This window comes from Physeter macrocephalus, chromosome 2 (assembly GCF_002837175.3).
Source record: "Physeter macrocephalus isolate SW-GA chromosome 2, ASM283717v5, whole genome shotgun sequence".
Classification (NCBI taxonomy): Eukaryota; Metazoa; Chordata; class Mammalia; order Artiodactyla; family Physeteridae; genus Physeter; species Physeter macrocephalus.
Window position 1 is genome coordinate 65,357,799 of NC_041215.1, and position 21,527 is coordinate 65,379,325.

At 48.8% G+C, this 21,527-nt stretch overlaps 1 protein-coding gene across 5 annotated transcripts in view; it reads left to right on the forward strand.

The window, feature by feature from the left end:
- Positions 1-21,527, forward strand: part of TANC1 (tetratricopeptide repeat, ankyrin repeat and coiled-coil containing 1) — a 236,341-nt gene that overhangs the window by 203,838 nt on the left and 10,976 nt on the right. For all 5 annotated transcript variants that reach the window (XM_024122164.2, XM_055088026.1, XM_028478263.1 and 2 more), the window contains 5 exons: positions 494-679; positions 3,114-3,192; positions 18,089-18,222; positions 19,810-19,933; positions 20,272-20,447. In XM_024122164.2, coding sequence (XP_023977932.1) covers positions 494-679; positions 3,114-3,192; positions 18,089-18,222; positions 19,810-19,933; positions 20,272-20,447 — 699 coding nt within the window. The remainder of the gene's footprint in view (positions 1-493; positions 680-3,113; positions 3,193-18,088; positions 18,223-19,809; positions 19,934-20,271; positions 20,448-21,527) is intronic.

Genomic DNA, 21,527 nt, shown 5'->3' on the forward strand with positions numbered 1-21,527 from the left:
CACGTCCTGGGTCACCTGCCCTCCCCAATAAAATGCCACTTGGGGTCCCTTCCTGCTCTTCCTCGTTCAGAGCTGGGTTTTCCAGATCCCTTCCTTTCGCTGGCTTTCCTGTCTCAGTAAGCAAAGAACTGCTCTACTCCCCAAGTCATAGCTTGTCACAGCAGATTTCGAATACTCTGCCCAAGTTACCAAGGTTGGGAAGTATAGGTTTTGGTCTGTCCTCATACCTGCTTCCCACAGAACTTGGAGCTCTGAGTCATTTGCAAGGAGGATGTCTTGTGATCACTAGTTGTACAGAGGGAACTCGAGGCCTGGAATAGTGCATTAATTACAACATAGTAATTCAGATGGAGACTCTCCAGAGAGACATACTGGGACATTATCCCCTTACATCTGCAGTGGGATGGGGTTTGTGCAGAGCATGTGTGGGGCACTGTGACAAAGTGATGCTAAACAGTGACCTTCCCCTGCTCCTCCCCTCCCCCCCGCCCAGGTGGACCACTTGGATAAGAAAGGCCAGTGCGCGCTGGTCCACAGCGCACTGAGGGGCCACGGTGACATTCTCCGCTACCTGCTGACCTGTGAGTGGTCCATGGGCCCACCCCAACCAGGCGTGCTGAGGAAGAGCCAGGCCCTGCAGCAGGCACTGACAGCGGCCGCCAGCATGGGCCACAGCTCGGTGAGTGGGGCTGCCAGGGCCCTTCCTGGAAAACTGGGAGCCCCGTGCAGCCCAGTGGGTCGGGTGTTTTGCATCCACCTTCCTTCTGAGTTGCTAGCTTGTGATGCAGCAAAGGAATGAAAGAAAATGAGCGTTTCACCACGTGTAAAGATCCTCTTTTGTTATCAAGCCTGTCCTGTGAGTGGAAACGCAGGGGAGTGCCCACAGTCTCGGTTGCTGGCCAGGTAGGGACTGGCTCCTCCCACGTGGAGCCCCTCCACGGTGTGCATTCTCTGCTCTTCCTTGTTCCTTCCCCTCTTCCTTCCTTGTTCTATTTTTACCCTCTAGCTCTGCTGTCTACCTTTTTCCCCTTTGATTCATTCTTTTGTCCTTGTGATCTTTTAACAATAATCACATGGAATCCTAATTATAAACTTGTTCTTGAGTATTTGAAGGATTTTTAAAAATAGAACTTCAGTGCTCTGGTGGCATGAAAGAGTGCTTATCATTCGCAGTTCCTGCACTGAAGGAAAACTTCATGCCGTAGTTACATTGAGCACTTAACTTCTGCTAGGTGTCAGTATTCCTCGATTTGAAGAATTCATTGGCATCTCCTGACCCGTGTGTCTGTGAATTTAATAATATTTTACCCTCTCTCTCCGTGTATTTCTCACGCTGTATTACGTATCTTCAAGCAGTTATAGAGTTGCCAATGTTTGGTAAGATTCTTCCCCACAATGACTAAAACGTAAATTTGGCTGCAAAGCCAGCTGGCTGACTTTTAGCATTTAAAACACTAGAGCAGATACCGCACACACTGCTAGCTTATTGTTGGCATTTAAAACATCCAAAATATACATATACGCTACTTCAGCCAACACAATATATTGCAATAAGTTGAATGCAGAAGCATATAAGAAAACGCAGCTGTCTTTTCTTAATACAGACATAAAATGTGAAACGATGGCAGCCAAGTCAACTTATCTATATGTCTTAGCTTGGGAGAAGATACTCATTTCATAAAAATGAAAAAATACACATTTCATAAAAATGTGTTAAATGTTACCGTGTGGTAGGTTTATTATAATTCTTTTAAAATAAAAATGTAAATAAATACTTTTAAATACCCATATACATAGATCCAGAGAGAACGCGTTAAGTACACTTATTTGAATGTACATGTTTTTCCTCTTTAAACTGTTCCCTAAATCTGTGTGGGTCCAGAATGTGCAAAATTGTCCGAGGGAGCACAGGGAAGCCACAGGGGATGTGACCTTGGTCTCAGCTCAGTTTTAAAGCTGGCTGCAAGGAGCTGTGCAAAAGCAACTGCAGTACATCCAGTAACTGTTTCGTGGAAAAGGACAGGATTTGTTCACCAAAAGACTTGAAGGGTGTATTAGTTTCCTCATGCTGTTGTAACAAGTGTCCACAGACTTTAGTGTCTTAAAACAACCTGTTCTGGAGGTCAGAGGCTGAAATTAAGTTGGGTCAGGAAGCCAGTGTTCCTTCTGGAGGCTCCAGAGGAGAGTGTTTCTCTATTTTTTCCAGCTTCTAGAAGCCACCTTTATTCCTTAACTTGTGACCCTGCCTCTGTCTTCAGAGTGTGTCACTCTAACTGAGGCTCCTGTCTCCTGATCTCTTCCTTCCTCTGACCCTGGTTCTTCCTGTCCCTCTTCTAAACAGCTCTGTCCTTATCAAGTGTTTATCAAATATACGCTTGGATAATTCAGGATAATCGTCCCATTTCAAGATTCGTAATCACATCCGCACATCCCCTCCTGCCATGGGAGGTAACATTCACAGGTTTTCAGGACTAGCATGTAGGGCCCTTATTGGGAGTGGATTGAGAGACTGGAAAATGGCTTTGGCGAGCTCTCTGGTCGCTGCACACGAGCGGGGTGGATGTTGGCTCTGGTTCAGGGCTCAGATACTTCTGTTTCCCTACGGGCCAGCACCCCTGCCTCCACACCTGTGACCCAGCCTGCTCTTTGACAGAGGGAAAAGAATAATGTTGTCAGTAGAGAAATTTGGAACAGCACTGTTTTATTTTACTGAAAAGGTATGTACATCACCTTGTTTTCCTTCCTTGTGAAAAAAAGGGATTCACCATCTTCTGGCGATTTATGCAGAAACTGCACTGTGTGTGATCTCCCCTGTCCTTTGTTGATTAGGCTGGCATATTTGGGTCATGTTGGGATTCATTAGAATTCTGAGTACCTAGTAATCCTAAACAATGTTGCCGAAATTCACTGTCTTTTTTTCTTTTCCTTCTCAAAGCGAGAGTGTGAATAGCATACGAATTATGCTGGAAAACCGTTTTCATTATGTTTTCTCTCCTTGCGCAGCATAAGATAATCATGGTTAAAAAACAACACATTCTCTCCTTTGATACATAGGATACAATAAGCACACATGGCTTTCAGAACTCATTAAATCACCTTGCCACTTCTGACAGGTGGTCCAGTGCTTGCTGGGACTGGAAAAGGAGCATGAAATAGACATCAATGGCACCGACACACTGTGGGGAGAAACAGGTAATTATGGTTCCACTGCTTGTAGTTGGGGCCAAGTAGCTTCTTGACGTTTTAGCCCCCATTTTGGCCTCATTGTCTTAAGAATGACTTGGGATGCATCTAGTCCTATTGTTATTTTATCACAAGGCATTTGAAGTTAAGAGCTTTTAAAACTTCCCACATGGCTAGTAAAACTTTTCTAGAAGCAAGTGCAATTTGAATCATTTTGGATTCACCAGCAGTTTCTGTGCATGTGATGAATGTCAGCTAGAAATACCCAAATAAGGTAGTGGTTTCTGCTTGGCTGAGTTTTCTCATGTCCTGACCAACCTGGTCTTCCTCTGACCCATGCAGAGTGGGAACTTCAGCCCCATGTTCAGGTGAATCAAAGGTGCTCAGCAAGGAAGGCTCTGGCCTGCCTTCTGGAAGGAGAGTAGGACTCAGTCCTCATGGAGCCTGCTTAAAATACTGAATACCAGCTAACACGTCCGTTTCCGAGGGTGTGCGGGTGTGTGTTGAGCTGTAGTGGAGGAAGGAAGCCTGGGGCGAGTCCATCTGAGTTGGATACTTGTCAGATTAATATAAATAACACTGCTTTGAAATTTTCCATTCGACTGAATTGGTATTAGAAATGTAAGACTTTGTTAGCAGTTGTTGTTTAATAGATGTAACCAAAGGTGTTTAATATGCATTTCCAGGCTGTGTCCTGTGTGTATACATAGTGTATGTGACTTCAGTGTCTCCTGCAGAGATTTATTTCCAAATGCTTCTCACTTACTTCCTAACAAGCCAAATGGTAGTGTGTAGAGTCCATCAGCTAAACTCATACTTCTTAGGGAGAGCCTCAGAGTTTCCTGGTGGGTATCACAGGTGCTCACCCCCCACTAGTCGTGGTGATGTGGGCCGTGGGGGTCCCGGCGGGAGGAGAGGTGGCATGACCCAGGGTTCAGGGAGAGCGCAGGACCCCCAAACGGGACTGGATTATGCTTGGGGTACACGTGTTTGGATGTAAATACTGGCCTTAATTCCTTCTGGAGTCTTTCCCCCACCCATTTCTCTGCACCACAGTAAGGGCTGCTCTGTAATTTGATAAAAGGAAAGCTTCTACCACTTCCTATTGTGTTGCAGGCAGCAGGACAGCTGGGCAGGTTCGCACGTGACTTTCTTTGTGCTTAGCCAGAAGGTCCGAATCCCCGCCTTCCCTTGCCTCGTTATCAACTTTGGGCAGGTAACTTTGCCTCCTTGTCAAATGAGGTAAATAAGTTTCTCTAGGATTGCAGTGAAGACTAAATGAGATGAGCTAATCTTTGCCAAGTGTTCCCAATGATCAGAACCCCTGGGGCAGTTGAGCCTAGAAATTCTGATTCATTAGGTCTAGGGTGAGTCCAAGACTCTCCTTTCCTAACAGGGCACCCAGGTGGTTTCGTGGCTTCAGGACAAATAGAGAAGCACTGCGAAAAGCTGTCTAAAGTGCCGGCCTTACAGTGCCAGTAATGAGAGGAGCTGGTGATGGTGATGAGGGTCAGTGCTAGTAGTAGTATAGTGACAGCCCTCACTTAGCTCAAATAAGAATCTCCAATCTTTAATATTAGAGTTGAGTTTTCTTTCTGGAAGAAAAAGTCCAGAGAAGCAGAGAAGGGCTTCATCTGAGGGCTCTGTGTGAGCATTCTGTTTTGTCTCGAGATGAGTCCTGAATTTCAGTAACCACCTCCCTCCCTTCCCCCTTGAGAATCCGCTAGGTTGCAGGCTAAAGAAGCATGTAAGAGAAACTACAGAGGCCCATCAGCCTCAATGAAAGGATGAGTAGTAGTTCAGCCTCTCCCTTCCAAAGCCTCATGCATAACCTGCAGACACATCTTCCCTCAGCAGGCATTAAGCGTGAATTCACTCAGGCAAACGTTTGAGAGACTTCTGAAAAAATTTAAACCAAGAGAAAGCTAAGCACCATTTCTCAGACTTAGAGGCCCCAGCAGCGCTCTGTGGCTGCATGTCAGTAAAACCAATCTTGCCTGCTCCGCGTTTTTCTATCTGATACCTTTCTCCTGTGTTCTTTCAAAAATGTCCACCAATGTCTGCTACCACAAACCCTCCTGATTTCCAGGTCTGTGGTTGTCAGAGGAATACTTTGAAATCTTGAGGAGGGGGTTTTAGATGAGAAAACATCTGCAAATATGGGGCTTTGCACGAGTGTCTACTGCATTGCCCAGATTGTGGAGTCTGTGTTTGGGATTTGGCCACATAGGGTCCACATTACGTGACCCCAAATGCCTCTGGAAGCGAAGGCCCCGATGCTGAGGACAGCCGGAGTGGATGGGTCAGCTCATAATTCTTGTTCTCACCAAGCCGCCAGCTGGTGGGTCCCCAGCAGCTGCTCTGTGCACTCTTTCAATTGCTAGGGACCCTCAGAGTGAAAGCGATTGTTTTGCTTCCTGGTTTGTTTGATCCTCTTTCCTGGGTGTGGTCAATGGTGCTTTGTGTCTAAAACACTCTAGGATGGAGCTTGTCTGTCTCCAACCACAGTGAGAGGGTAGGATCCCAAGAGTGATCGTGTCTGGGGTGTGGGCAGGTGACAGGACAACCAGACGCTGTGTGTGAATAATGCAGTTCCTTATTTCTGTTCGACCCTTGTGTGAGTTCATACAAGTCTATTCAGTGTAGGTTAGCTATGAACAGCTTGGCTTTAAAATGCCAGCTGATGGGGCTCCAAGAGAGGGTCTCCGGGTTGTGTTCTTGGCTCACCTGCCCATCTTTGAAGGGCCCGTTGGTTTCCGTGCAGCACTACGCCGCCCTGTTTGGAGCACAGCTACCCGCCCATCTGTCCTCTCCCAGCCGCGTCCAGGAGGTGGGAGCGCTAAGTCAGTGCGCAAAGTCCCCCTCCACTTTTCTGCCGGGAGGGACCCTTGCAATCCCGGGGGAGCTGCTGTGTGTGGCCCAAGTGGGGTTTTCATGCCTGTTGCCTACTGGAAGCAGCAGGTCATCGGTGAGAGATAATGACAGTGGACAGCCGGGGAGGAGGGAGCACAGGGGGCGCAGCCCCACGGGAGGCCCCCTGTCACCCAGGCCCATCCGCGTGGAGGTGATGGCAGTAGGTTCAGTTGTGTGCCTTCAGTGCCCTGAGCATCTCCCTGCTGATGACCTGGAGTCACCAAACAGTGTCCCGAAAGGGGGTGGCTCCTGCCTTAGGTATAAAGAGACAAGACAGTGTATAGAGTAGATTTTTAAGACATTCATCTAAAATGGGAACAATGTTTACTTTGGGGTTTATTGCAGTAAACTCAGAGTTTTAAGAAAAGTTGCAGAATACAGATGTGCCTTGGCGATGTATGGTGACTTTGGTTCCAGACCGCTGTAATAAAGTGAATGGCACAGTAAAAGTGAGTCACACAAATTTTTTGGTTTCCCAGCGCACGTAAGTTACGTTTACACTGTACTGTAGTCTATTAAGTGTGTACTAGCTTTATGTCTTTAAAAAATGTGTATACCTTAATTTAAAAATACTTTATTGCTAAAGAAATGCTCACCGTCATCTGAGCCTTCGGTGTGTTGTAATCTTTTTGCAATAATAACATCAAAGATCACTGATCACAGATCACCATAACGAGTATATAATAATAATGAAAAAATTTTAAATACTGCAAGAATTACCAAAACATGACACCGGGGCACAAAGTGAGCAAAGGCACTGTCTGCAAAGTGCAATTAAATGAGTTATGCCTGTATGTCTACTGGTTTTGGAGAGCAGAGGGCCTAATTTATGCAAGTTTCCCTTTCCACCAGCATTTGGAGCCATTTGCTTTTTACATCTGTTTGATGTCTAGATCCAGCCCTTCAAAAATCAGTCCCGTAGCTCTTTAGCACTTCTCCTCGGGCTCACGCAGTTGAAGGAGTGTGACACTCAGGTGGAGGGGGGGAGTAAGGAGAAAGCTCGGAGCTACTGCGCAGTGGGCTTGGGGTGCATCTCCACCAAGCAGCTCCGCCCGCGAGGCAGCCGAGACCCTTTGCTCGTGACGTTCACACTCTTGGTCGGACAGCCTTGATCCCATGGTTTCCGGGCAGCCTGAACCATGACAAGAACGCATCAGATGCTTGTGTTATCTCTGTTTCAGGCATTCCACAGCCATGACAAGCAAGTACTGGCTCCCACGAAGTCTTGACCTAACCGAGTTACTGTTTCCTTGTCAGTGTGTGATGGGAATCTGCCCAAACTGAAATGATCAGAAATGCTTAACTGGTGACCTCATGGTGTTGTGAATTGTCAGAGGAACTGTGCTTCCAAACTCTAGGCCACTGTCAAGTCTGTGAGCCTGTTGTCTGTCTCTGGGCAGAACTTCACGCTCTTTACAGGGGGCATAAAGGCCCTTCTGTTTCAGCAAGTTTGCCTGTCTTGTAAGCAAAGACTTCCCAGCCCCGGCCCCTTGGGGTCACCTTGCAGTTCCCTTCGTAGTACTTACCACTGATAAATTCGATTGTTGGTGTTGCTTATTTGATGAAAGCTTGTCATCCCCAAATTGTGGGCTTCAGGAGGGCGGAACTTTCCAGGTCTCTTGTGCTCACCTCTGTGTGCGGTCACTGTGTCTGGTCTCGTGTTGTCCAGTAGAACTTTCTGTGGTGATGGAAATGCTTGCTTTCTGTGCTGTCCAGCCAGGTAGCCACTAGCCACTGATCTTGTCTGGTGCTTGTCACATAGGTGTTGAATGAGCGGACAGGCAGGTTTAGAGAAAACGAAGCTAGGTAACTTTTAGGGTAGGTGACACTCACTTTGCAGAATAATTTGGGAGAAATTGTGTTGTTGGAGGGGAGAGGTAAGGAGCCCGGTTGCTCATCGCGACCCAATCCTCTGGTGTCTTTGTGTCTGTCGTTGCGCAGGTCATGTCCTGCTGGATTCCAGGCTGGCTGAGATGCCTTTGTCCCAGTCATCAGTGTGGCTGGGTGCTGAGTTACATCTTTTGGAACACCCAGCTATTAACAGCCACACGTGGTGTGTGGGCACAGGTGACAGGCCAGGATGGACCGTGCCAGCCCCTTCTGTGTGTCCATAACATCTCCCTCCCCACATCACCAGCCCGATGGCCCACTCCCCCGATGTGCCGCGCCCTCACCCTGTTGTCCCTTGGAAATCCTTCTCACTGCTTCACAGCTGGTCTGCGGCAGGCCTGGAGCCGTGGGCTTCACAAACGGACAGGACGCTCTCCCGCCTGTCATACGACTGCTCTCAAGGGCTGCCCTTCCCTAATTTCTGACCTGAGAGTCCCCGTCAGAGGGAGGTAGACGTCTTGACGGAAATGTTTCATGCCAAGTGTTCTTTTATGTTGTCCATGCTCTTTTAGTTGGTAAATACTTTCCAAAGAAGTTGAATCATTGTAAACACTACGTTTTTATTGCCAAAGCTGTTAACAACACCGTATTTTCCTCTCTTTCTAAGAAGGGCTGAAGTTTTCTCCCCAGTATTTAGCTGCGTGGCCCCCCATTATCATAGTTCGCACAGGCAGTTTAGTCCAGCATGTATGCTGATCACAGGTCACTCTTCTCTAATTCTGCACGGAATTCTGGATGGGACTTGAGTCTCAGGCCCAGCCTGTCAGCTGGGGTGTGGGCATTTCCAGGCCAGTCTTGGGGGAGGGGTCCTCACATCTGTTCCCTTACGGGGCCAGGAAACCAGGTAATGAGTTGTACTTCGTCCTTGATGTCTTAAAAGTTTCCCTCTCGTCTCCATACAGCTGCTTCAGTTTCCACTCTGGGGCTCTGCCTGTCCTTCTGGGGGTGAGGTGCCCTTCTGGTCTCATTGCAGGGACCACGGACAGCAGAGCTCATCACACCCAAAGCCACCCCAGAACTCGGTGCATGCATGCCAGGCGACAGGATGCCTTGTTGTTGATTTAAAAATAACCCTTTGTTTATTGAGATTTTACCTTAGGTCTTTTGGAGAGAGGAGGGCTATTGTTTGGTAAGAATTTAAAGAACGCTTGAGACTTACTGGACTGAGTTTGGCCTTCACACAGGTTAGGTACATCTCAGGGCAGAATTCAGGCGAGAGACTGGAAAGAAAAGAATTGGTCTTTTGCTTGTTGGGGCATGTGGAAAATTTGTATGAAGGAATTTACTAAATGTATCTTGTAGAGAAAAGCAAGTGACTTCTCTTGTACACTGAAATGAAGATACCAATTTTTTTGGAGGTTCCGAGCCCCTCACCAGTACTGCTGTTGGAAAATCCTTGTCCAGGCATTCCTTCCTCCTGCTACTGTTTGTTTTAGGAAAGTACAATAAGATTGGTGGAAATCCAGGTTTCTGTCAGTCCTAAACAAGGTAGAAGTTCTTGGTTGTCCTTTGAAAGCATGAAAGAGGGGTAACCCAGGACCTTAGAGGGTATGAGGGAGGAGATAACCCAGAATGGGGGGGGGGGCGATCCAGGATCCTGGATGGAGGGGGCAACCCAGGACCTAGGAAGGGGAGGGGAAGGGTGGATAACCCAGAACCCTGGAGAGGATGGGAGGGGGGAGCTCTGGACCCTGAATGGAGGGGAATTGGGGAATAACCCAGGACGGTGCAAGGGGAGGGACAAAGTTGAGTAATGTAGGCACTGGGGGAGGGGGTAGCGCAGGCTCTGGAAGGAGGGAGATGGGCGTGGGGTCACCCTAACAATAGAGAGGATTTGAGGGGGTAAGAACCAAAGGGACTGGGTTTGTCCACACCCTGTCCCCTTCCTGCTCTAGCAGACCCCTGGGGTTTGCCCCTGACGTGGGTGTGTTCTGGAGACCTTTCCTCTGCTTAGAGGACAGCAGGAATCAGTGGACCTGTGTGTCCCTGTCCTACAGGGCAGGTGAGGGGCAAGGAGCGGGGGCCCGTAGAAACCCGCAGAGGCATTTCAGGTGTAGATGGACTGGTAGCTTGACTGCTTACCAGGACCCTGTGCTCCGCCTTCATTGTACTGCTTTCGCTGTACACAGAGGCCTTTGTTCTACTGAGTTCCTTCCTACTCATTAAAAAAACAAAAGCAAAACTTGGGCTTTCACCGTAAAGGCATGTGCTCATCTACATTTTGGTAGCTTAGAGCATCTTTACCCACAAACACGGCTGCTTGTTCTTTTGATCACTCCCTCCTATCAGGACTGCACATGGTTCACCTGCTCTCCCACGGAAAAATCATCCTTGATTCTTTCAAATTCCTACCGCAATGATATTTGGATTCTCTTTTTTTGAGCCTGGATCTCAACTTGTGTAGGATGGTTTCGTCGAAACTGCCCTGCTTTTTACACTGACCCCTCACATGGGGTCCTGCCCGTAACTCTGTTCTCCTCAGCCCACGCCCAGCCCTTTGAGGAGACAGGAAGGAGCAGCACGTTGTACGTGCTTTAAATAATTCGGTGTGTAAGAGGATCTGTCCAAAATGGGAGCATTCTCAGCACACTTTAGAAGTGACAGCTGGTCAAAGCTGTGATCTCCTGATAGATTTTTGGCACAAAGTCTGTATGAAACATGATTTATGTTATCCATATTTTAGGAAATTGTTTTTAAATTGAATTATGTTATTTATAGCACACATTATCCCTCAAAGGATTTGAAGAGGCTTACTTGAATTAATACATATAAGAAAAGGGAAAAAAGTCAGGAATTGGATATGAGGAAGAGCAGGGATATTCCTGCCATAATGTCCTGAATGTTTACTAGGTCGAGCTACTGTTTTGGCCTTAGGATGCTGTGTGACCAGAGTTAGAAGAAAACATAGTCATTACAGATTATTCTTACTGTCTGTGGGAGAAAGCTTAACAGTTCTTCAGGAGAAGAAAAGTGTTTTCTAGTACCCTTGTTCTAAAACAACATTCATAGTCTGTTTGATTAGTTGGATATTTTTAAAAGGAGACTCTTTAGGGGCAGAAGTGTGAGAATTAAGAACTCAGATTCCAGCCAGACTCCCTGACTTCAAATCCTGTCTTCCCTCCCACTAGCTGTGTGACCTTAGGTGAGTTGTTCAACTTCTCTGGACCATATTTTCCTCATCTGCAAAACCAGGATGAGTGGTACTTGCTCGTAAAAGTTAGTTGTATGTGTATATATATATATATTTTTTTTAAAGATTTTTGATGTGGACCATTCTTAAAGTCTTTATTGAATTTGTTACAATATTGCTTCTGTTTTATGTTTTGGTTTTTTGGCCCCAAGGCATGTGATGTGGGATCTTAGCTCCCCAACCAGGGGTCGAACCTGCACCCCACTCACTGGAAGGCGAAGTCTTAACCACTGGACCACCAGGGAGATCCCAGAAGTTAGTTGTATGTTAAATTAATTTATGAATTTGAAGGGCCATGAAGCATCATGTAGGAAGCAGTTTACAAGTGTCAGAGTATATTATTAAAATATGTCAGGATCTTCCTATTTTGCTTGTGAGAGGAGGTAAGCTCAAGGTCCTTCTGTTCTGCCATCTTGTCCAGTAATCTCACATTGTGCTGTTTTCTTATCCTTCTTTAAAAGTTCTAAAGACGTAAGATCCTTAGAATCACAAAGCATATCATTGAAAGAGACTAATAAGCTTATGGTATAGGTGCAGATAGTTGAGGTCCAAAGAAATTTAATTATTTCATCAAGGTTTGACAGTGAATGGGTGGCGGAACCAGTACCAAAACTCTCAGATAATCAGGATCTTCCTATTCTGATTGAGAGCATGCCTCCAGGTTCTTTCAGCTGCTTGGGTTTAATTTCTAACTGACACTGAATCAGCTTTATGATTCAGGGCAAATGATGTAACTCTTGTGACTCAGTTCCTTCACCTCAATAAAATGGACATCATAATCTTCTAATTCGAAGGATTCTTGTCAAGCTTAAGTAAGAATTCACCCATAGTCTTTTGCCCAGAGCTCGGCAGCTCTAAGTGTTCAACAGATGCGATATGCTGTGAAGGTTGTGATGAGCTGGCTGTTAATATTAACTATTGTAATATATTTATGCTGTACCTTTGGTCTTGACAGAGCATTGAAATGAATGCTTAAGTGACAGAATCTTAGTTACTTTGCAATTCCTTTATGGATTTGAAGGATGGAAAAGAATTTTGGTCACATGGGAAGTCCCATTTAGTGGCAATTACACATTTTATTTCTATAAAAAATTTCCTTGGTAATTTGAGGTTCATATTTAACCTGTGTACAGAGACTGACAGCATGTTTTTACTCTAGAACTGGTCACATGCCAGGGGTGTCTTGGTTCCTCAGATTTGGTTTCTGCCTTGCTTTGTAAGTAGTTCATTGGGAAATGGGCTGATTTGGTGGGGGCATCTTTATGTGTGGTTTGGCTGCTGCCTGTTGCCTTGTCACAGAGATTCCCTCTCCTTGACCCCAGCCCGGCCTGCAGCTGCAGGCCCTCCTGGGAGACTTAATGCCAAGTGCAGAATGATGAGGCAGGGTCAGAACAATAAGGAAGGTGTTCCAAACAGCCACTGGTGAGCTTCAGAGAGCTTTTGGGCAGAGCCGGCTTCCTGTTCGTAAGGTCACCCTCCCAGCATGGGCGTCTGTCAAGGCTGGGGGTGCTGGAGGCTCCTGGGGGTTCGTCTCCTGGTGCAAAGGCATTTTTCAGTGAGAGCAATCTTTGTTGTGTTTTATTTTATCCTTTGCATTGTTGAGGATTCAGATCTTGGCGGAGATGAAGAATTTATAGCTGTTGGGGAGTTTGTTCTTCTAATGGAAGCCCTCCCCTCCTTCAGCCAGGAAGGAAATACCTAACAAAGCAAGGCTATGATACTGGACTTTTATAAATCTCAGCCCTGTCCGTAGAAGGGGGAGGGGGAGGGGGTGTTGCCTGACTTCCCGGGGCCAGGACAGGGCGCTGCTTTCATTCAGAGGCCTTTGGGGACCAGCCTCTCTGAGTGGCAGCCCTGCCTAGACCCAAAGGGTAGCAAAGCAAAACACAGGCCGACTAGACTCCTCGAGAGGTCATTTGTTAAGTGCAGGGTGAGGGGCTGCCATTCCCAAAGAGGTTTAAAAAATTATAGAATCCCAAATTACATTTCAGCATTTAGATAAAATAGCTGAGAATGCCCCAGCATTCCACGTGCACTTTTACCTTTGTTCTCCTCCGGCCCGGGTTCTGTCTTCATTGCCTTCGTCGCATCTCATGGTTTCCATCTTGGTCGCAACTAGATGACATTTATGAGAACCCTGCTGCTTTTATCACTATTCATTTTCCACCCATTTTTATAAAAGATGGGAAAAGCCAGCATGTCAGGAAATAAATCACACCAGTGAACACACGTATGGAAGCAAAGCCGAGCCACGCTGCCCACCACCCGGGCCGCCACCTCAGCCGGCAGGAAGCACGCTTCTGCGGGCGCGCACGGTTCTGGCTCGCGTGCTCAGCTGGGGCCTAGGGGCGTGGGCTGGCTCGTCACCGTGTGGTGTATGAAAAGGTCACTGTCCAGAAGCAGGGACCGCCTGCGTGTGCTCTGACCTGTCACCCTTTTCTGTAAGTCGGGAGAGAAGCATGTGGGCAGAGGGGGCGACAGTCCATTGTTGAAGCCCCCAGGCCTGCTGGCCTGGCCCAGGAACACATCCCTGTGTGTTTGAGGGACAGCCCTGCTTATGGAATGACTGTGTTCCAGGCAAGTTGCCGTTGAGCTTTTGTAAATCACATCTTTGCCCAGAGAACTTTAGTTCTTAAAAGATTCCTGCAAATGATCCATTTTACCAGGAACCGTCTCTCACTGATGTTTTCAGTGAGGATTTCGTATTGCGGAGGGTCAGTTGGGTTTTCTTAAAATGAACATCTGCCACGACAAACGTACTCATGCTCTGAAGGCAGAAGACAGTTTTGCCGAGGTAACATCAATCAGAAAATGACACATGCCTTCGTGGGAATTTAATTACAAAAATGCCATCTTGTTGAGGATTTTGCAGTAGAAGAAGTTATGTTCAGTTTGAGTCCTAAGAAGCGCCATGAGCTCAGGTTGATTTTGAGAGCCTCCGTTTCACACCAAGTCTTTTTTCTCCTTCCTCTCTGAATTCCGTTGGCCAGAAGCCAAGGCTTTGCCCTACTGCCAGGCGCTCTCTCCTCCTGTCCGGCCCCTCCCCCTTCTACTCTGGCCAGGCAGAGTGCGCTGACCCTTGTTAGGGGCTGGTGGTCTGCTCGGAGGACAGCCTTGTCAGCAGAATGGCTGGAATTCCTGAGCAGAGTTTTGCTGTGGTTTTGTTTGTTTAAGCATCTGGTTGACTATTCTTTAGCCTCGCTTGTTTCCGAATTTGGTATCCTTAAATCCTCGTGGCTGCTAGAACTTGAGATACACCCTTAGCCTCAGGGGTCCTGAGTGATGGCGCCGAAAAGATTCCCTCTGAGTAGAAAAAGAACACAGGTCTTGTTGTTTGGGGCATCGGTGAAAGCGAGAGCCTCATTAGGAAGGTGTGATCCATTTTAGGCCAGCTGTGTGACTCCCAGCCTGTGCTGATAGGTGCTTTACCATCTCAAAAGAAAGCTAATCACCAAAAGTGCAGCCAGTCAGGCTGGAAGGGAGAAGGGAATCCAGCCCTGTCTCCAGGCCTGGGCGGCGCTCCCCTCTGACTGTCAGCTGTTCTAACTTCTGGCTCCTCTGGCACTTCCTTCAAACACAGGGCCCTATTTTTAGTGCCGGGCTGTCATTTTTGATATGCTGTTGCAAAAAAAAAAAAAAAAAAATCAGTGGCTGCTGCAACAGAAATCCTGACTTAAAGGCCCCATTTATAATGCGGATGAAACCTGTTTACCAAATAAAAGAGACTGGAATGTCAGGTGATCAGCTGCTTCGGGCCTTGTCAGACGGCAGAGCCTTGAGCTTATTACGTCCACGTCCACGGTGTCCTGCCTGCGCCTGGCCACGTCCCCGCCTGCAGCGCCTGTGTCCGCTCAGTGCCACAGTCCGCTCCCGGCAGAGGAGGGGCTCCCTAATTGCAGGAAGGATGCCAACCAGCCGCAGGCCCAGGGAGTGGCTCAGCGGGGCCCTATTTTTAGTGCCGGGCTGTCATTTTTGATTATGCTGTTGCAAAAAAAAAAAAAAAAAAATCAGTGGCTGCTGCAACAGAAATCCTGACTTAAAGGCCCCATTTATAATGCGGATGAAACCTGTTTACCAAATAAAAGAGACTGGAATGTCAGGTGATCAGCTGCTTCGGGCCTTGTCAGACGGCAGAGCCTTGAGCTTATTACGTCCACGTCCACGGTGTCCTGCCTGCGCCTGGCCACGTCCCCGCCTGCAGCGCCTGTGTCCGCTCAGTGCCACAGTCCGCTCCCGGCAGAGGAGGGGCTCCCTAATTGCAGGAAGGATGCCAAGGAGCCGCAGGCCCAGGGAGTGGCTCAGCGTCCAGATCTTCCATCTCACAAAGCCCTCGCTTTCAGGGACGTGGTGTTAGAGCCATCCAGACAGTGCATCAGTATATAAATCGATATCAATACTAGTCTGTTTACGGTATTTATTTGTAACTTTTTTACAAGTTTAGATGTGCGATGGGTGACGACGAGCCTGTCTTTGTAACACGGATAGGAATGGCACCCGTGGTCGAGACCCGAGAGAGCTTCCACTCCTTCTGTGGTTTTTACGGGTTGCCCTGTCTTGAGAAAATCAGTAAAGTGGATGGCGACTTCATTGTCCCTGAGAGGGAGCCGAGGTCCAGGTGTCATGTTTACATGCTTTTGGTGTGTGCGGTCCTGGGAGGTAAACCGTGGCCGGGCCCACAGAGCTGGAGTAGGCATGGTGTCTGTCCTGAGAGGGGGTCTGGAGAGGACACAGGGAAGCTGCGTTGCTGCAACGCCTGGAGACCCAGGGTTCCCAGCGACGCCGGCCCTGCCCTCTCGGAAAGGGGGCCACTGTGGGCCTGTCCTGAGACGGCCCAGCAGTGCTCTCAGTTCTGAGCTATCGCCCTGTGTGTTCTTCTGTGTTTTGCTTCTTGGAATCTCTGTTAAATTTGGGAGGTGGACCCGTTGTGCTGCATTTAGTCGTGTGGCGTTTATTTGGTGGCCGTGCAGTGTTTGCACCATGACCTGTGGTCAGCTGTCCACAGCCACCTGGGCTGCTCCAGCTCAGGCTGTCACAAGCACGCCTCCCCGTGTGCTCCAGGGGCACGTCCAGGCACCCATCTACACCTGGGTTGCTGCGTGGAAGGATGTGTACGTCCTCAACCAGCAGTGGGTCCCATTTCTCAATTACTTGGACTGCTAGTGAGGTTGGGCGCTTTTCATAAGTTCGTTGGCCTTTGGACTTCATCTTTTGTGAAGGATCTGTTCCTGTGTCTTCCTAGTTTTCATACTGAGACGTCTGACTGATTTGGAGGGACGCTTACTTTATGCAGGAAGCCAGAAGTTTGAGGTGTGAGGTTGTATGTAGAGACGGAGTCACCCTAGGACTAGAGCTGAGCCACAGCGTCAGGCTCCACCCTCTCCTACCCCCTCTGCGTTGTGGACACTCCCTCCTGCGGTGTCTCCGTCTCCCACCCTCGCCCCTTCCCGTCCTCTGCTGAAGAGCTTTGTCTTGGCCTGGGGCTGTCCCCGCAACCTGCCACTGTCCTTCCCCCTAGACAGTGGTTCATGCCGTGGCAGAGCCCCTCTTCTCTTTCTGCCTCCCCAGCCCCCATTAGGAATCGCGCCTTGGGTTTGGGGAGGCGCAGTCACTGCTGTGCGGGTGTCGTGAGGACTCCTGGCCTGCATTCTTTCCCTTCACACCGTTCTCGTTTTGTCCTTGGCTGACCTTCCCGCAGCACCTCTGCTGCCAGCTACGGCTCCCTGCCTCAGGGTCACACTGGGCTGTTTGCCTCGGCACTCAAGGCCCTCCACAGTCTAATTGTCCTTTTGTTCCTTTGTTGACATTCTTAACCCAGGATCTGGACTTGTTATAGAAATTCTAAGCTCCCTAAAGGCAGGAACGATGTGATATGCTCTCACTGTCTCAGTAATCGTTAGCTCTTGTTGATTGAAATGTATGACTCTAGGGTAGGAAGCTGATCTGGACAGTAATACTGATCTCTGTGTTTGTGTGGCCCTATATTCTCGTTGTCTCTCACTGTGAAAAAAGACAACAATAAAACAAACGCTTAGTGGCTCCTGAATCTGCATTTGGTCCAGGCTTGTAGGGATGGCTCATCTCTGCTCTCACAGCTCTAGCTGGTGTGGCTTGACCGTGTCTGGGGACCCCTTTCCAGGATGGCACACACGCACGTAGTTGACAGCGTTGCTGGCTGTCTGCTAGGATGTTGGCCACGCACAGCTTCTCCCAGAGGGTCTCACCTCAGGGCTGCTTGGGCTTCCTCACAGCGTGGCAGCTGGTTCCAAGGAGTGCTCAAGGAAGTGGACGTTGCCCACCTCAGGGCCTGGGCCCACGCACTGGCACAGCATCATTTCTGCTCTGTTCTGTTGGTCAAAGGTGTCACAGAGGGACCTCCCTGGTGGTCCAGTGGTAAATAATCCGCCTTCCAACGCAGGGGATGCAGGTTCAATACCTGGTCGGGGAGCTAAGAACCCACATGCCGCAGAGCAGCTAAGCCCGCACGCCACAACTACTGTGCCCACGCGCCTCAACGAGAGAGCCTGCGTGCTGCAAACTACAGAGCCCACACACTCTGGAGCTTGCGGGCCACAGCTTACAGAGTCCACGTGCTCTGGAGCCCGCGCGCCACAACTAGAGAGAGAAAACCCACACGCCACAACTAGAGAGAAGCCGGCATGCCACAATGAAGAGCCCGCGTGCCACAACGAAAGGTCCTGCGTGCGGCAACTAAGACCCGATGCGGCCAAAAAAAAATTTTTTAAAAAGAAAGAAAGAAAAAGGTGTCACAGAGCCTACCCAGATTCAAGGGGGGCAGGATACGTGGTCCCCCCTCTCAGTGGGAGGAGTGTGAGAGAATCTGTGGCCACCTTTAGCCACCACCATGTGGCCATCATGCTAACAGACTCCTCCTCCCCTGTGACTTCCCTCTAGCCCTGACGGCCGCTGCCGGACGAGGCAAGCTGGAGGTCTGCGAGCTGCTGCTGGAGCGTGGAGCTGCCGCGTCTCGGACTAACAGGAGAGGGGTCCCTCCGTTGTTCTGTGCGGCACGCCAGGGGCATTGGCAGGTACCCGGGGGACCCCGAGTGCTTCAAAAACAGTGAATGGGATAGAGTTCGCTACTGCCCGTCTCCCCTGCTGGGCCCTGTCTTTTTCACGTCCTTGGCTCTTCTGCTTGTGCTGTGAGCACTGCTGTATCAAGGCAGACATTTGACAGGCTAGCACAGTCGGCCGCGTTGGCTGGTAACTGGGAACAAGCCTGGTAACCAGGTCAGAGACCCACAGCTGCTTCCCTGTAACTGGGGAGGGGAAATGGAGTGCGTGCACCCCGTCCTGACAGCAGAAGACTTGCTGTAACACAGCGGCTGCTGTGGTTGTGCAACCCACTTGTCCAGCAGGCTTGGGAGAAGAGTGGCCTTGTTTCGCTCTTTGGGAGGGGAAGGAAGCCCTTTCCCTATGGGCCTGCACTGTGATTCAGGCTGGTTTCTTTTACAAGGAGCGACGCATCGTTGCTTTTAGTTTAATGAAGGGAGCAAGGGGTCCTTGATAGCAGTGGTTCAGTCATTTATTCCTTCATTTTGTAAACAGTGACCATGTATCTACCCCATGGCTGGCACCAGGTTACACACAGCTGCAGACAGACAGATGGGTTTCACCATCATGTCCATTATAGAAGGAATTTTCTAGACCCAAGTTTACAGCGTGGAGTCGCAGCCCTTCCGATTCCTGCTAGCTCTGCTGGTAGGAGCTGTGAGGGTGCCCCACCGAGATTCTGGCTTTTCTCCTTTCCGTTGCTAAGAGCTTGGTTTGTACCGGCCACTCCCCTGTCACTCTCACAAGTCCTTGCGATGCCCTAGCTAATAATCCTCTCTCCTCTTCTCCGTGTTCCCTAAGTCATGGGGAAGTCTGGAGACAGTGTGTCAAGAACAAGAGAGCGGTGGGAATATGCCACCTTCTGCTGTGGTGGCAGTAAAACAGGCGTGGTGCCAGAGGGAGAGAGGCTGGACCACAACCCCCTGGACAGAGCAGTTCCCTCCAGGATGGTCATTGTAGGAGAGGCCTCTCTGGGTTGTTTTTCCCCTTCTCGCCATGTACTGTTGAAAGGCATAACTTGGAGGCTGAAACTCTCCTCCAGGAAGCTTTGCTAAAAATCACCTGCTCTGAAGGTCCCCCAGTCCTAAGCCTCGGGAAGCAGACTGCTGAGGGGAGAGGGTGGGCGAGTGTTTTCGCACCCGTTGCCCGTGCCGTGTCCTCCTGCTGCAGGAACGGGGTGTCAGCGCCGCCGTGGGGCCGTGGCTGTTGTGCCTTCGCTTTAGTTCCGCCCAGCTACCCCACGTGCCCCGTAGTGGCTGTCCTGTCGTCACTTGACTATGCTTGGAATCCTCCCTCCTCCAAATTTCTGCCTTGTGTGTGCATGTTTTACAGACATAGTAATGAATTAGGCTTGTTAAAGAGAAGATATATTTGGAAGAAGAGTCTGTTCAAAGGAATACAATAGAAAGATTCTACAGGCCCCATGGATCACACGACTCACAGGGGTTTTTAAAAAGAGGAGAGTCCTTTCACTACTCTGAGAGGTGGAAAAACCATCCCGAGTAGAGAGCACGTGATTTAAGGGGCGGCAGGAAGCGTGTAATCCCGAGTGTTTCTTTCAGATCGTTAGGTTGCTGTTGGACCGTGGCTGTGACGTGAACCTAAGTGACAAACAGGGCCGGACGCCCCTCATGGTGGCTGCTTGTGAAGGGCACTTGAGCACCGTGGAATTTCTCCTTTCGAAAGGTAGCCGCACTGTCCCCCCCCGCGTGGGGCTCTCTTGGACGGACAAGGACAAGAGCTTTGGCAGACTCGTTTAGTACTTTCTGCTTTAGTTTTTTGTTTTTTTGTTTTTGAAGAAAATCTTTTTGTTAAGTGTCCTTGTCATGGAAATTTTTTAACTTGCACACAAGTAGAGGGACTAGGGGTACATCCCACGTACCCTTTACTCAGCTGCAGCGGGGATGTTCATTTCACCCTTGGCTTCAGATGCTGTTCAGGCCTAGGCCCCTGCGGGTGAGAAAGGGTCTGCCTCTGGCCTTGCCTTTCCACGGTCACGTTCTGTGAATGGGCTTCTCTTTCAGGTGCCGCCCTTTCTTCTCTGGACAAAGAGGGTCTGTCGGCATTAAGCTGGGCTTGTCTGAAAGGGCACAGGGCCGTGGTCCAGTTCCTGGTGGAGGAAGGAGCCAAGATCGACCAGACGGACAAGAACGGCCGCAGCCCCCTGGACCTGGCCGCCTTCTACGGCGATGCGGAGACCGTAGGTACCGCGGCGGCCACGCTCCCCACCTGTGCCAGGCGGACTGGGCTGCGTGGAAACTCGGGAGCTGAGCCATCCCCAAGTGTGCATGACGCTGGCCCCGTGTGGCCGGGGCTTACGTGTGTGCTGTGGGGTGGCTTTCGTTTTCCTCTAATTCTGTGGCACGCGGTCTATTCCAGAACTGGGGTAAAGATTTTCATAGACTCTAAAGGCTTAAAATTCCATGATTACAAACTGCATGCACATACGTGAATATGTGTACACACGTGCATATGTCGTTTCATTTTCTTACAATTTCCATGTAAACACAATGCCTGTATAGAACATTTAAAAATCACTTTTATATATGAGAGATTACTAATCAAATAATCAGTTGGTTTGTTTTTAAATCGATGTGGCTTTGTCTAGAAATAATAGAAAATGCTTTGGGCACTGTCTTTATCTCTTTGCCAAAGGCCCAAGTCTAATTGAGGAAGGAAGGGATAAAACCTTAATAAACTAAAAACCACAAGGTGTCTTTCAGGGCAAAAACCACTTTGTCAGTGTCCATATCCCAGGCACCAAGCAGGTGCTGGAGGAATGTTCATTTCTCCTTGCGAATTATCATTTATGAACCGTTAACGTGTGTCTAAGGTGAGGATTAGCTAGACAGAGAGGTACTGTATTGCTGGGGGCCGTGGACCTTGGAGCAGAAGCCATCCCCGCCTGATGGTTTTACAAGGCAGTGATGTTACAGTTAAATAGTTTCAACTTCCTGGACATTATAAACTGGACTTAAATGTCGATTTTCAGAAGCAGCTATTTAACTAAACCTCACATCTCCACACTTTTCTTTTTCAGCTTATGTTACATTACCAGATCCTGTAGTTTATCAACATTAGGGAAGAGTGAAGGATCTTAGCATTCTAAGCATCATTTAAAAAAAATTTTGGTAAAAACACATAACATAAAATTTACCATCGTAACCATTCCTAGGTGAAGAGTGCAGTAGTGTTACATACATTTCACATCATTGTGCAGCCAAAGTCCAGGCTTTTTTTGTCTTGTAAAACTGAAACTGCACCCGTTAAACAGCAGGCC